The 15,710-nt window shown below is 39.1% G+C and overlaps 4 protein-coding genes across 4 annotated transcripts; all 4 read right to left on the bottom strand.

The window, feature by feature from the left end:
- Positions 1-1,274: 1,274 nt before the first annotated feature.
- On the bottom strand, positions 1,275-1,865 carry LOC115053629 (odorant receptor 131-2-like; the record flags this gene model as incomplete). Its single annotated transcript, XM_029518487.1, has 1 exon — positions 1,275-1,865. A coding segment is annotated over one exon (588 nt), but the record flags the coding sequence as incomplete, so codon positions are not given.
- Positions 1,866-3,650: 1,785 nt separating this feature from the next.
- Positions 3,651-4,574, bottom strand: LOC115053626 (odorant receptor 131-2-like). The gene has a single exon (XM_029518484.1). The coding sequence runs from the start codon at positions 4,572-4,574 to the stop codon at positions 3,651-3,653; it is 924 nt and encodes a 307-aa protein (XP_029374344.1).
- A 2,240-nt stretch (positions 4,575-6,814) lies between these two features.
- Positions 6,815-8,177, bottom strand: LOC115053083 (odorant receptor 131-2-like). The gene is made up of 2 exons (XM_029517649.1): positions 8,168-8,177; positions 6,815-7,482 (listed from the first exon to the last, which is right to left on the bottom strand). Exons 1-2 carry the CDS (start codon positions 8,175-8,177, stop codon positions 6,815-6,817), a joined length of 678 nt encoding a protein of 225 aa, XP_029373509.1.
- Positions 8,178-8,641: 464 nt separating this feature from the next.
- LOC115053082 (odorant receptor 131-2-like) lies at positions 8,642-15,150 on the bottom strand. The gene is made up of 2 exons (XM_029517648.1): positions 14,351-15,150; positions 8,642-8,780 (listed from the first exon to the last, which is right to left on the bottom strand). The coding sequence occupies exons 1-2, from the start codon at positions 15,148-15,150 to the stop codon at positions 8,642-8,644; spliced, it is 939 nt and encodes a 312-aa protein (XP_029373508.1).
- Between the last annotated feature and the right edge of the window lie 560 nt (positions 15,151-15,710).

Genomic DNA, 15,710 nt, shown 5'->3' with positions numbered 1-15,710 from the left:
ACCAAAGTGCAGTTTTTTCCCATGCATTTCTTTTTTGTTTTTTTGTATTGTCACAATCATGGATCGTGTGTAAAATTAGGCTATTTTTATTGTATGATTTGCGCAAGAGGGTGATTCATCACTAATTCCCTTTATTAAAAAGGTCAGCATGCATGAAATTCTTGTCCTCGCCATTGAAGCGTGGGGGCGCTATGTCTGAAATGTCACTTACAGATTACAGTGGGGTCGTACATGACAGCTTTCTTCACTTTGTGAACGCTGACAATCTGGATGCAGCAGGGCTCACTGATTTGATTGTAAAATGTGTTGAAAATAAAATATCGTACCAACCTGGTTGGTCAGGGCTGTGATGGTGCTGCCGTTATGAATGGCAAGCACTCAGGTTTTTCCATTAAAGTTACTGTGTTTTTTGTTTTATTGCCTGGATACCTCGGTTGAGAGGTTCTGTGTTTTAATATAAATACATTTGATTTAATTTTTTCAATAATTGGAAGTATATTTCTTTTGTGGAACTGAGTACCACACTTTGTAGCAGAAATTAAGTAGATCGAAGTGCACGTGGTGACAGTATACCTCTGTACCACTAACACAGTGTACTATGCAGTACTAATACCTGCAACACTTATTTCAAATTTAAATACACTTCTAAACCGTACATTATGGTACAATAATATTATACTTAAAGCACATTCCTTTTTGATGCTTAAATTCTGATCCTAGTGGTCTAATACAATCTAATACAATTGTACTGCAAGTGGCAGGTTAACTGACACAATAATGGAAACAACTGATTATTACTTTGAATGTATGTGACATATCCTATGTTGCCCCCTGTCATCCCCCGCCCTCTTTTTTTTTTTTTTTTTTCTGAAGTTAAACTTGTAACACACTTTGCAAGCCTGAGGGCATGCTTGCTTTATTTTATACATGTAGTTAACCATGTTATTTAACTTTGAAAGTGTTGAAAAAGGTACAACAAAAAACTGAATTCAAATTTCAAAGATCTTTACTTCCATTTCTAGCCCACCAGTAACTCTCATTCCCTCTATCTTAATTGAACTCCTGCTTAAATATGTTTGACAGCAGTTTCTATCGACACAATTCATAAACAAGTGTCCATGTTACATGTGTCATGAGACTGGCAGTAAAGTCAGTGATGATATTGTGGCGTCACAAGAAATAAACCATTATTCCTAAGCAAAGAGCAAAAAGGTTCAACTTGCTTGTCATGGACACTTGCACACTGACTGAATAACGAATTTAAAATAGCATTAGTTCTATTTTCTATCTTTTCTTTTATACAGGCCACAAGTGGCAGAGTTTTTGAGTGCTTTCAAGAAAACTTCATCTCTGACGCCATAAACGAGAGGACTAAGACATCTGGGTGCAACATAAAATAATACAAAGTTTGCATACCTGGCATTATAGAATGAAATAAAACTAATCTGAAGCAAAGCAGCTTCTATGAAGGGACACCACAGCTGGATGAGACAGAGCAGCAGCTGGAAACCATGAAGAGCCACTGTCCTGAGCCCTTTCCTTGATGACTGCTTATCCTCTCCTGATGCAGCTTTGGCCACCTTCATTATTTTAACATAGCAAAAAACAAGTATGATGCACATGATCAAAAACTGTAATTGGTATATAGCTGACCTCAGATGGTGCTGCCATAAATAAATCATAAATATTTCCACAGAACATAACTGATATTGTTTGTAAGCATCCTGGGATGCAGATCCAAAGAAGGTGGAGAGAATAAAAATAGAGGGCACAGAGCTGAGAGCATGAATGATGAGGATACAGTTAATAGTATTACGTGTGGAGCAGAGCTCTCCATGACGCAGCGGCATACAAACAGCCACATAACGCTCCAGAGTCATTGCTGTCAGAGTCACTGGTGTAACAGTAGTATACACAATTACCACAACACAGATAATGACACACAACCAAACCTGAATGGTAATCAGAAATTGCGTGAAAATGACAAGGATATTAGATAAGAATAATAACAAACTATCTGACAGTAATGTAACAGCAAATAACATATAACGTGTGGTTGTGTAGAAACACTCTTTTTGAAAAAAGGTTTTGATGAGCAACAAGTTGATGTAAAGAAAAATTATTATTAGAAGCTGCACAGTAATGGCCTCACCACTGCTCTGCACCTGCAAGCCTTCAGACTCAGCCACTGAAGTGTTATGTGCCATAAATCAGATTTAAGGCAAACAAATGAGAGTTTCACAGAAACTATATTCAGCTGCCATGATCAAAAAGTAAACTAGATTCCTGAAGCAAAATGATTCGTCCAATCTCAATAACATCTTTGGTTACATGATAGTAGATAGTAAAGAGCAGGTTCCCTAATCCTGCATTGTGTTCCAGTGAGTAATGTTGCTCACTGAGCTCTCTGCAGTCTGATGATAGAAGACTGTGCATGAAGGTGACTTTAAAGGCTAGAACATCCCAAAATAGCACCAAATCCTCACAGTGTGCTCCTTGAACTTTGCTTCCATGAAGTCATAGAAAGTTATCGTGAACACAGTGGCAATCCATTGTGAGTTGCCATCTTGTTTTTTTATTCCCCCCCTCCCTCTTTTCCCTCTTAGACGCTGTGCTCCTTAGATTTTACTCCAATTGAGTCATGGAAAGTTTTCCACCTTTTGCTTTGACAATGAACTCTGTGGATGTGTTTTATGTGTGTGGCAGCTGTGCTGCATTTTGGTTTTCATTTCAGACCCAGACATGTCTTTTTAATAAAGATGACAGAAATGCTTATATAGACTTTTATTATGATCTGTCCCATAAATCAATGGGACATTTTCTTTATGCAGCCAGTGATATCACCTTCTGATGATCAATAGATAAAATGTAAGTTTAAAGCACTTCTGCACTGGTTTCACTTTTTAGGCCCTCAGTTTACATCCATTTATGTCCAATCTAATCTCCAACCTGTTTTTCCCAACATTGCTGTTGTCAATATATCAGACACTCACAAGTAGATGTGAAATGGATAAAATGCAAATGGATTGTAACATTTTTGATGTTTTTCGAAAAAAATGGATGAGATATATAATTTGTATAATTTTTTGGGGGGTCAAATCCAGATTGTAAGCAGATGTAAACTGTGCAACGCTGAAATGTATGCACCCAAATATATCTACCCAAGTTAAAGTAGTGGAAGGCAACTTTTCTATAACTGTTGGCTTTTGCTGAACAATAACAATTTTAAGTAAAAAAATTAAATTAAATAAATAAAAAACAAGAAGTGGGACTGTGTGGAGTTCTCCCCGTGCCTGTGTGAGTTTCCTCCCACCGTCAAGACATCATGTTTGGGTTAATTGGTGGCTCTAAATTGTCCGTAGGTCTGAGTGTGAGTGTGAGTAGTTGTTGGTCTCTGTCTCAGTGTGTTGGCCCTGTGATGGACTGCTGACCTGTCCAGGGTGAACCCGCCCTCACCCAGAGTGAGCTGGGACCGACTCCAGCACCCCTGCGACCCAAAAATTGCTAAACAGTAGAAGATGAATGAATATATATAATGCATCAACAAGTTAGCAGTCACCTCAAACAAACATTGAGTCACAGCCATGGTAACAATAACCGCATTAAAAAAGAAAACAAAATCCTTACATAAAAGCTGAATATAGAAATGCTCAAATATTTCTCCTAAAAAAACCACAAAAGAAATTTTTTTTCAGTGCATGAGAAAATGTTTCATCCCATAGGCCATAAACGAGAGGACTGAGGCATTTTGGTGCAAGGTTAAAAATGATGTAGTTAATATATCTGACATCAATAAACAGCTTCACATTAATTGCAAAAATGGCAGATTCAATGAAGGGACACAAGAGTTGAATGAGACAGAGCAGCAGCTGGAAACCATGAAGAGCCACTGTCCTGAGCCCTTTCCTTGATGACCGTTTATCCTTTCCTGATGCAGCTTTGGCCACTTTCATTATTTTAACATAACAGAAAACAATGATGATGCACATGATCAAGAAGAAAATCTGATAAACAGCCGACCTTAAATTATCCTGCCATCTGAACAAAATGAATATCTCCACAGAACATAACTGATATTTGGTGTAAAATTTTAGGGATGCAGATCCAAAGAAAGTGGAGAAAATAAAAATAGAGGGCACAGAGCTGAGAGCATGAATGATGAGGATACAGTTAATAGTATTACGTGTGGAGCAGAGCTCTCCATGATGCAGCGGCATACAAACAGCCACATAACGCTCCAGAGTCATTGCTGTCAGAGTCACTGGTGTAACAGTAGTATACACAATTACCACAAAACAGATAATGACACACAACCAAACTTGAAAGGTAAGGTTAAAAAACACCAAGATGAGCAGGATATCAGACACAACCAATAGGAAGCTATCTGACAGTAAATTAACAGCAAATAAGATGTAACGCGTGGTTGTGTAAAAGGACTCATTTTTAAAAAACATTGAAATGAGCAACAAGTTGATGCAGAGAAAAACCATCACCAGCATCTGGACGATCAGGACACGGTCATTGATCTGCCGCAGTAACACCTTACCACCAACCAAGGAAGTGTTGTCTTTCATCACTAAATACAGTTTCTTCAGCTCTGTCAAAACTAAGTCACTCTTGTCATTATTTTGCAGGTTAAAAAAATTCCTTTGATTCTTTTCACACAATAGCAAAAGTTATGATAAACCTTCCCTGCCTGGCTACGACAATGATTCAGCAGCAAAGCAAATGTCGAGGTCTTCGCAGTGCTGTGAGATATGCCTGTGCATAGAGACTTTATAAAAGCAAATACAATACAGAGTGAGAGCTATGAGGCTTTGCCCTCGTCACTGCCCTCAGGGGTAATCTGTTCAAGTCAAACATCAAATGCCTCAAAGGGGTTTCTCATGAAGGATGAGTCAAGTTGTGAGATACCAATTGTGGACTACATTGGACTAAGACAGACTTGATGTCCAAACCACCATATTAGAGGAGGCAACTGGAATTTTCCTTGTCACAAGCTCATCATATGTTCGACAGATTCCTCAGACACAGCAAACACTCATGTCTCCCATAAACAACATTCACAACGTGAATATTTGCTGTCAAACTCCATCATTTTTAAACGAAACAAATATCACAAGCAAGTCTCTGTTAAGCAGGGTCCTGTCACTTCTCATACCTTGTGCCTTTTAACATTCATCTCCTACCGCTTATCCATTTATGGGTCACAGGGGAGCTGGAGCCAATCCCAGCTCACACTGAGTGAGGGCGGGGTCACCCTCCACAGGTCAGCAGTCCATCACAGGGTCAACACACAGAGACAGAGACCAACAACCACTCACACTCACACTCAGAACTACGGACAATTTAGAGTGACCAACTGCCCTAAACCTGACGCCTTTGGATGGTGGGAGGAAACTCACACAGGCACGGGGAGAACATGCTAACTCCACACAGAAAGGCCCCAGGCCGGGAACCGAACCCCCAACCTTCAGCATCTGAAAATTTGATTAAATCAAAGCTGGTTCATCTTACTGCTGTCATCAACATTCACCAGTGTTCACTCATATTCTCAGTATCATGTGTATGTGTCTGTGTATATGAATATCCTGAAGGATTTATATATTTGAGCCTTTACGAAAAATGTTCATCGCATTGGTGGTTGCAGATGTTCAGCAAAAGTTCATGGACTTAGAAATAAGATGGCAAGGCAGTGTACTGGCAAATTAATGGACAATATCTTGGTAGCTATCACTGTTTCAGCTGGCCTGCAGAGTTATAGATGTTTTTATGCTGAAACTCCATCAACCTCAATCACACCAAGCACTTCACCGTGACCTCACATACAACACATGGTTACAACTATTATTACAAAAAGAAGAAAATGAATCATTTATCTAATCTGTCAGTTCTTTTCTTTTAAACAAGACAAAGGAGGCATAGAATTTCAGTGCTTTAAAGAACACCCCATCACTGAAGACATAAATGAGAGGATTGAGAGGTGGAAGATAAAAGATTAAATCATCAAAGCACTGTGTGTTTTCGAATAATCTAAAAACTAGTCTGAAGAGTAGCAGCCAAAACCATAAAGAGCCACTCTCCATCATGCGTTATTCAGGTGGGTATGAATAGGCTACTTTCACTGTAGACTGACTGAAATGAATTCAAAGAAATAACCACCAATACTGACGTTACTTATATTTATATTTTGTATTTCATTTACACTCTTTCCCCCAACTCAGTTTTCTTTCTTTGTAGTTTGTTGCAATTAAATCAAACTATCAAGAAAATACAAACTGCATACGCACGCACACACACACACAACACAACTCTTAATCCCCCCAGTTCAAACATTTACCTTTATTATTTGTGTTTATCCAGTTTAAAATTGTAAATAGGGCTCAACAGTGTCCATGTAAAACAGTCAAAGTGTCTGACATTAAGAACATAGCATTTAGTGTGATGCACAGCAGCTTCTGTGATTGCACACCACAGCTGAATGAGACACAGCAGCAACATGTGACAACTCTCTGTGACAGAGAATTAAATGATATGTATTTTCCATCTAAAGCCATGAATGTGCTGCAATGCAGTATGTTTGAAAGCTTTGTCACTTCTGGCTGCCGTGCAGCTCAGTGAATATCATAACTCATTCCAATGTCATGTAGAGTTTGATACTGACCAGTCAATTGTCACTGATACAGTGCTGTTGTGGGACCCAGAGGCCAACTGGCTCACTATCTGAGCAGCAGCTCTTTGAGACCTATTCAACATCTACAGTTGTCCTAGGAAAATGCAGCATTCACTTGGAATGTGCTGAACTTTTAATCTGTCAAATATTTCTTTTGAGCAACCCAAAGGACGCGTAATATTTCAGGGCTTGAAAAAAAACTTCATCCCTGAGTCCATATATGAGAGGACTCAGACATCTGGGTGCAAGATAAAACAGCAAAAAATTCAAGTACCTGGCAATTTTAAACAAACCAACATCAATCTGTAGTATAGCAACTTCTATGAAGGGACACCACAGCTGGATAAGACAGAGCAGCAGCTGGAAACCATGAAGAGCCACTGTCCTGAGCCCTTTCCTTGATGACTGCTTATCCTCTCCTGATGCAGCTTTGGCCACCTTCATTATTTTAATATAGGAGAATACAATGATGATCACCATAATCAAAAACTGAACTTGATATATGCCTGACCTGAGGTTATGCTGCCATATGTAAAGCATGAAGATTTCCACTGAACAGAACTGATACTGTCTGTAAAAGCTCAGCGACGCAGATACAAAGAAGGCTGACAGAATAAGAATGCCTGGTACAGAGCTGATAGCATGGATGAGGAGAATAATGTTTACAGTGTTTTGTGTGGAGCAGAGCTGTCCGTGTCGAAGTGGCATACAAATGGCCACATAGCGCTCCAGAGTCATTGCTGCCAGAGTGACTGGTGTGACTGTAAGATACAAAAGCACTGCAGTGAAGATAATGAGGCATATCCAAACTTGAATGGTGATAGAGAAATGAGTAAGAATGAGAAGGACATCCGTTATGAATAATAAATAACTATCCGACAGCAACGTCACAGCAAATAAGATGTAGCGAGCAGTTGTGTAGAAATATTCCTTTTTAAAAAAAATTATGATGAGCAGCAAATTGATGAGAAGAAAAATCATCACAATCACCTGCAGAACAACAAACTGTACTTTCCTCAGCAAGTAAGCCTCGCCAGAGAATGAGTCATTAGCAGCCATATGTCTTTATATGTTTTAGAAACAAACACAGTTTGAAGCACTGCCAAAAATCCAGCTAGGTTTCATTATGTCACATAACTGTCAACACAAAATCATATTGTTGCTGCAAAATGATCAAAGTTCAGTTCAGCTGAATAGCTTGGCTCCGTTGAAGATTGCAAATCATCAACCATGTTGTTTGTGTCCTCTGCTGAGCTCTGAGCTGCCCTCTCAGACAGGGCTGACTTTAAAGACTACAGCATCCAAAAATATTGTAAAAGAAACAGTGATGTCATCCCCACATAGCTCCAGCTGTTCATTTGTTTAGATCATTTCATTTGTTTCCAAACTAGGAAAACATTGTTAACCCTTACTCCTGAGATTGAATCTTATGCTTCATCTGACCCTTAAACTTGGACTGTAGACCCTAAATCACACAAACTCCTTGCAACACACTTGCCACCATTTTCTAGCTGAGAACAATAACATGAATGCTCAGATTGAAAAACAGCTTTTATCCAGCTGATATCAGAAAACTAAACTATTAGCTGACCTGCACAGTTCAAAGGGCAATAAATGACCTTTAAATGTACACAACTCTGAAAATGCAATGTTTCTTTCATCACTGTAGCAGTGTCTCTATTTTTATTCTTGCCCTAGTTCATTTTTGTACCTTTCTTACTGTTTAACGTTTTTTTATTTCATTATTTCATCTTCATTTAATTTTAATATGAATCTTCATCTCTTAATCTTTCTATAAACAAGTAATTGCATTGAGTTTAACAATCCAAGAGACCTGACAACAAAAATCTACTACTGCAAAAAGAAAAGACGGCTACACTGCACAACAAACTGAAGTGAAACAAAGAGAGGGAGCACATAATTAACATCTAGTAAAAGTAAAAGAAACATATAACATTTTTCTGAATCTTACACATTGGTTTTGACACACTGAAATATAAAAGGAACATTGTGCTTCAGGGCAAGAAAATATTTGTCATCTCTGAAGCCATAAATGAGAGAACTCATACATCTTGGTGTAAGATTAAATATTATGTAGTTAAAGTACCTGACATCAATAAATAACTTTAAACCGATTTTAAGCATGGCAGCTTCTATGAATGAACACCACAGCTGGATGAGACAGAGCAGCAGCTGGAAACCATGAAGAGCCACTGTCCTGAGCCCTTTCCTTGATGACTGCTTATCCTCTCCTGATGCAGCTTTGGACACTTTCATTATTTTAACATAGCAAAAAAACAAGTATGATGCACATGACCATATGCAAAGAGACTTGCATATGATATTCTTCAACTAAGCAAATGCATTTGGGTCAGTGCCACATCGCCTTATTTGGGTTTTACAACAGGTTGGCAGAGGCTAGAAATAGGTATTATGGCAGGGTGCACTGGATGTACAATTTCTCCATTAGCATTCATAATGGCAATGGAGGCAATTATTAGAGTTTCAATGTGAGTTGTAGGTGGAAAGGCATCAGGATGGGATGCACCTTACACCAATTAGGGCATGACGTTGATAACTACAACGGTGCCATGTAAGAAAAGAATACTTGAGAGACTTAATAAAAACTTTAAGTTGGCTAGTATGAAAATCAACACTAGTAAGTCTGGAAGTATCTCAATAGAGTAGTAGATTTATTTGTATAGCGCCAAATCATAACAAAGTCACAAGTCACACATATACAGTAGGTCTACACCAAACTCTTTATAAATGTAATTAAAAAGACCCAACAGACCCCCAATGAGCAAGCACTTAGCAACAGTGGCAGGGAAAAACTTCCTTTAAGAGGCAGAAACCTTGGACAGAACCAGGATCAGGTGGGGTGGCCATCTGCCTCGGCTAGTTGGGTTGAGAGTGGGAGAGAGAGAGAGGGAGAGAGAGAGAGGGAGAGAGAGAGAGAGAGAGAGAGAGAGAGAGAGGGAGAGAGAGGCATGGGGGGTCTAAGCAGGAATGTTTAGAACTGGGAGAAACAGTGATTTTTATGAAGTATGGTTCTGATGCGGGGGGGGAGAGATGCTCAGTCGTTCCCCCGGTAGCCTAGGCCTATAGCAGCATAGCTAAAGGGCAGAGGACTAGCATTTTAACTATAAGTTCTGTCATACAAAAAGGTTTTAAGCCTGGTCTTGAAAATTGCTAAGAGTCCGCCTCCAGGACCGATACTGGAAGTTGGTTCCATAGAAGAGGAGCCTGATAACTGAACGATCTGTAGAGGGAGATTAAGTTATCAAAAGTTTGTAATAGATGAAGAGGAAATTCCAATAATTAGGGAAAGACCAGTAAAGAGTTTAGGTAGGTGGTACAAGGCAGATTGCATGATGGAGAACAGGTAGTGCAGTTTTTGAAGGATGTTGCTGAGGGACTGGATAGAATAGACAAATCAGGGCTTTCAGGAAAGTTGAAGCTGTGTGTTTGCAGTTTGGATTATTTCCCAGGTTGATGTGGCCACTGTCGGTATATGAGAATATCTGCTGCAGAGAAAATTTAAAAACTAGTAAGCTTTTACATTAGGATGTGGCAAGATATTCCGAAATGTTTAAGCACTGTGGCACTGTATGGGAAAGGTATACTTCAGCTCCCAGTATCTAGTCTAGTGAAGGAGTTTAAATGTACTAAGGTTAGGACAGAGCTCCTGTTATCTGGGAGTAAAGACGTGGTAGTTAGTAAGGTGGTTCAAAACCCAACCAAGGGGATGGGTTGGAATCCAAAAATGGCAATGCAGGAAGCAGAAGTAACACTTAGGCATACAGAGATTGTGGGTAATGTCCAGATAGGCCTGGGAGGCTTGGCCCAGGCAAACCGGTGTGGAGTTGAGCAGGTCCAAAAGAGAAGAGGAAGCTAATTGTAGAGCAGGTTCGTAGACAGGAGGAAATATTAAGGAGTGCGAGGGCAGTGGCTCAGGATAAGCAGGGACAGTGGTTGAACTGGGAAGGTGTAGAGAAGAAAAAGCTTAGTTGGAAAGAGCTGTGGAGTATGGAGGAAAGTACTGTTAGATTTTTGATAGGGGCAACATATGACGTATTGCCAACTCACCAGAACCTAAAACTCTGGGTAAATGGAGACCCGCGGAGGCAGGCAAATTCAGGAGGGTCTAACACAAAGAGAGTGGCAATTCAATTTGTTCAAGAAGGAGGGAAAGTTAATAAGATAATAAGGAAGCAAGGCAGCTTGGGGGATGCTAGTGACTGGGAGATGCAGGTGGATTTAGGAGGAAAGCTTGTTGTTCCCCAGGAAATAGCCTGCACAAAGCTAAGGCCTGATTTCATTTTGTGGTCTAGGAGTAGAAAGAAAGTATATTTCATAGACCTGACTGTAGGTAAGGATGCTGAGCAGCGAGGATGGAAGGTCAGGATTTGTCCAGTGGAAGTAGGATGTAGAGGGTTTGGGGCAAGAGCTGTTGTTGCTTTGTTGAAGGAGTTAGGAGGAAGCGGACTGAGGGTGAGGAAAATAGTGAAGGAAATGACAGATGAGGCAGTAAGATCCAGTCAGTGGATTTGGGTTAGAAGAAGTAATAGTAGCTGGGGGACCAGCAGGCCGAGCTCTTCAGATAGACAGACTCTAGGGAGAAGCAGAGGAAGAAATCCAGGAAGAGGAAGTGTATTTAAGTGGAGGGTGTGGCCTGTTTGAGCCTCTTTGACACCGTGCGGTTAGTCCAGGTGAGTTGGTCTGTATTGCTTTGATTTGACTTGTGCTCTCTCTGATTATAGGACTGTTCAGGTGAGCTTGTTTGCTGAATCCGCAAGTGTCTCTTGTCCTCCACGTTCTGCACCCTATATATTTTCATGACCCCTACCTGAACCAGGACCTGTATCCCCATCTCGCTTTAACTGGTGCAGTTGGTGAGAGGTTAGAGTAGTTGACGGTAGTGCTATTTGAAAAAGTTGTCTTGACGTGAGGGGTGGTGACGGCTGTCATTAGGGGGGAGACACTGGGAAGAGACATTGGAGAAACCACGTTAAGATCTCTTTTTAGGCTCATACTTAGATTTGTTTCATGTTCTTTTTAATTCTCCTTCAAAATATCCGAGACGTAATCTCAGATCAGGGGCAACAACAATGAGATCTCATCTGTTCATCCCATTTCTGAAATATTACTCAAATGGTTTTCTCAACTCAAGCTCCTTTGTCTCAATGATGTCTTGCCTCTTTTTCTCTTATCTCTTGCTCCTAAGGGGCCCTTGGGAGAAGTAACTAAGAAACAAATTAGCAAAGAACGATATGAATCTGAGAAGCTCAAACTCATCTCAAGAGACAATATAATAACTGGAAGTATATTTCTTTCGTGGAACTGAGTACCACACTTTGTAGCAGAAATTAAGTAGATCGAAGTGCACGTGGTGACAGTATACCTCTGTACCACTAACACAGTGTACTATGCAGTACTAATACCTGCAACACTTATTTCAAATTTAAATACACTTCTAAACCGTACATTATGGTACAATAATATTATACTTAAAGCACATTCCTTTTTGATGCTTAAATTCTGATATTAATTCACTACAAATGCATTCTTATAAACATAATAGTGCACTTGAAAGTAATCTAAGGCATGCTAGAATAATAATTGGATTAAAAATACGATCCTACACAACTATCAATTTGATTTTAAAGCTTTTTAAGTATAATTTAAACATACTGGTGGTCTAATACAATTGCGCTGCAAGTTTCTTTCAAATCAGGTGAAAATGTACTTATGCATTTGCACTATAATTCACATAAAGTTTGTCAAAATTTGTTCCAATTTAACATACTATTTACACTTTAAGTCAGGGGTGTCAAACTCATTTTCATTGAGGGCCACATATGCATAATGGTTGCTCTCAAAGGGCCACATGTAACGGTAAGACAGTATCAATGTAACTATATGTAACCAAATGTAATCTATAATAAATGTAACTACTCCTTAAATAACTCTGAATGTATTACTTCAAATTACAAATATTACATATGCATTTGCACAGACCCAAAAAGAAAACATATATTTGCTAGTTGCTTTGTTATTATAACATAAATCCATTTCATTTGTCAGGTTAAGAAACCCACATTATTCCATCAATCAACGATCAAACTAACCAAGTGATTAAAGAAAAACATCATCCAACACCAGTTATGATATTAACTTTGTTCAAAACATTTGTTACGGTTCAGAGGGGCAGAATAACGGTACAACCAGCAATTTGTTGTTTTTCTGGAAGGCTAACTTTGACTTACTTTGCTCCATGTTTGGTGTCAAAATCCAGACGTAGGGTTAGGGTTGTACTCCGCCTCAGCACAAAAACATACAGGTTTTTCTCCTGGAAGCACAAACATGTATTCGCCTTCCCATCTTTCATGAAACAGCCTTCCATCTGCATCAGCTTTTTTCTTCCTGGACATTTTGGGATCATTTGTGTTTCTCAATTCCAATTGTTGAAAATCACATTGATTTGGATACATCGCAATCTGTCACTTCGCGGGTAACATAACCAGAATGCATTGTGGGAAATGTAGTTTATGGTCAATGCACACTTTTGACTTATTTATTTTAAGACAATCAGCCATTTTAAGCTCTTGAGGGCCACATAAAATGACGTTGTCATGCCACATCTGGCCCGTGGGCCTTGAGTTTGACACACATGATTTAAGTGTACTTAGTAGTACTAAGTAAGTAGTACTCAATGACTACTTGAGCACACTTACTTATACATAAAAGTGGCAAAAAAAGCATACACCATACAAATGTTTACTTCGTACATTCTGTAAAAGTATAATTCATGAATAATATTTTTCCACCTGGGTTTCCTTTTGTTTGAGTTTTTATTTTGTTTGTTGTGGGTTGATTAAAGTAATGCTATCATTATTTTATTTACATGGAGCCATTTAGTGGAGTGAATGAGATTGTAAGTTAATTATGTTAGTTTTCAATTCTGTGTAATGGTTACTGTGGTAGTCAGCCTCTGCTGTGTGGTCCTGGCAAAACTGGCCTAAATGAGGGAACTGAAGGAAGTACAGTATATAAGCTCAGTGGAGGGGGGGCTGTGCTGCTGTGAACATGTGCCATTAGTTGGACTCAGACCTTTATTTTAAAAGTTCCACTTTTTATTCTCAAAATAATCATTTTCAGGTGCAAGCATTTCTCCTTGAATGTTTTTATACTCAGCAGATTATCATAAAGCTGTCCTATCTGTTCAGCTCAAAAATGTTTCAAACAACTTCGACTGATGAAGAATACACCTTAACTTACTTGAAGAGAAAGGAGACAAAAGTTAAATTAAGAGGTAATGAATCAAGGTCTGAATCTGATATTGACTTTAAAGAAAGCCAGACCTGGACAACATGCTCCATTTTCTAACACTAACACCATGCTGCAAGACGTATATAATCTTTATAAGAGAGATACTTTGAAGCCCCTTACACATATCAAAATGCTTTCCAGGAACGGATTCTTCAAGCGGTGCCTGTGATAGAAGAACAAATGAATGCAAGAGGTGTGACAGTAACATTTCAAGTATTATTTCTTTTAAACAACCCGAAGGAGGCATAGTACTTCAGTGCATGAAAAAAAACTTCATCTCTGAGGCCATAAATGAGAGGACTCAGACATTTCGGTACAAGATAAAACATGATATAGTTAAAATACCTGATGTTATAGAATAAAGTGAAATTAATATGAAACAATGCAGCTTCTATGAAGGGACACCACAGCTGGATGAGACAGAGCAGCAGCTGGAAACCATGAAGAGCCACTGTCCTGAGCCCTTTCCTTGATGACTGCTTATCCTCTCCTGATGCAGCTTTGGCCACTTTCATTATTTTAACATAGCAAAAAACAAGTATGATGCACATGATCAAAAACTGTAATTGATATATAGCTGACCTCAGATGTTGCTGCCATAAGTGAATCATAAATATTTCCACTGAACAGATGTGATATTGGGTGTAAAGTTTTAGGGATGCAGATCCAAAGAAAGTGGAGAAAATAAAAATAGAGGGCACAGAGCTGAGAGCATGAATGATGAGGATACAGTTAATAGTATTACGTGTGGAGCAGAGCTCTCCATGACGCAGCGGCATACAAACAGCCACATAACGCTCCAGAGTCATTGCTGTCAGAGTCACTGGTGTAACAGTACGATAAAGAAGCACCACAATACAGATAATGACACACAACCAAACCTGAATGGTAATCAGAAATTGTGTGAAAATGACAAGGATATCAGTTAAGAATAATAACAAACTATCTGACAGTAATGTAACAGCAAATAACATATAACGTGTGGTTGTGTAGAAACACTCTTTTTGAAAAAATGTGATGATGAGCAACAAGTTGATGTAAAGAAAAACTGCCACCAGGATCTGCACTATAAGAATTACCTGGCTATCCTTCTGCACCTCCAGATAAATAAGCAAATAACTATCCAGTGAATTGTTATCTGCCATATATCTGTTGTTTAACCCACAAAAGTTTCAGCCACTGCAAAAACTAGTCAGAAATTCATATTAAAAGAAAACTCATTGGGTTCTTCATACAAAGCAATTTCTGTCTTCTTCTTTGGTTACATGATAGTAGATAGTAAAGAGCAGGTTCCCTAATCCTGCATTGTGTTCCAGTGAGTAATGTTGCTCACTGAGCTCTCTGCAGTCTGATGATAGAAGACTGTGCATGAAGGTGACTTTAAAGGCTAGAACATCCCAAAATAGCACCAAATCCTCACAGTGTGCTCCTTGAACTTTGCTTCCATGAAGTCATAGAAAGTTATCGTGAACACAGTGGCAATCCATTGTGAGTTGCCATCTTGTTTTTTTATCCCCCCCCCTCCCTCCCTCTTTTCCCTCTTAGACGCTGTGCTCCTTAGATTTTACTCCAATTGAGTCATAGAAAGTTTTCCACCTTTTGCTTTGACAATGAACTCTGTGGATGTGTTTTATGTGTGTGGCAGCTGTGCTGCATTTTGGTTTTCATTTCAGACCCGGACATGTCTTTTTAATAAAGATGACAG

The sequence above is a fragment of the Echeneis naucrates genome, chromosome 13 (genome assembly GCF_900963305.1).
Source record: "Echeneis naucrates chromosome 13, fEcheNa1.1, whole genome shotgun sequence".
Classification (NCBI taxonomy): Eukaryota; Metazoa; Chordata; class Actinopteri; order Carangiformes; family Echeneidae; genus Echeneis; species Echeneis naucrates.
Note: the sequence above shows the minus strand (reverse complement) of the source record. Positions and strands in the feature narration are given on the sequence as shown.

Coding starts and splice junctions, on each gene's coding strand:
- LOC115053626 (XM_029518484.1), bottom strand. CDS start 4,574: ATGAAAGACAACACTTCCTTGGTTGGTGGTAAGGTGTTACTGCGGCAG.
- LOC115053082 (XM_029517648.1), bottom strand. CDS start 15,150: ATGGCAGATAACAATTCACTGGATAGTTATTTGCTTATTTATCTGGAG. Junction 8,781..14,350: donor ACTTTATTCTATAACATCAG/GTATTTTAACTA, acceptor TATTGATGTCAG/GTACTTTAACTACATAATAT.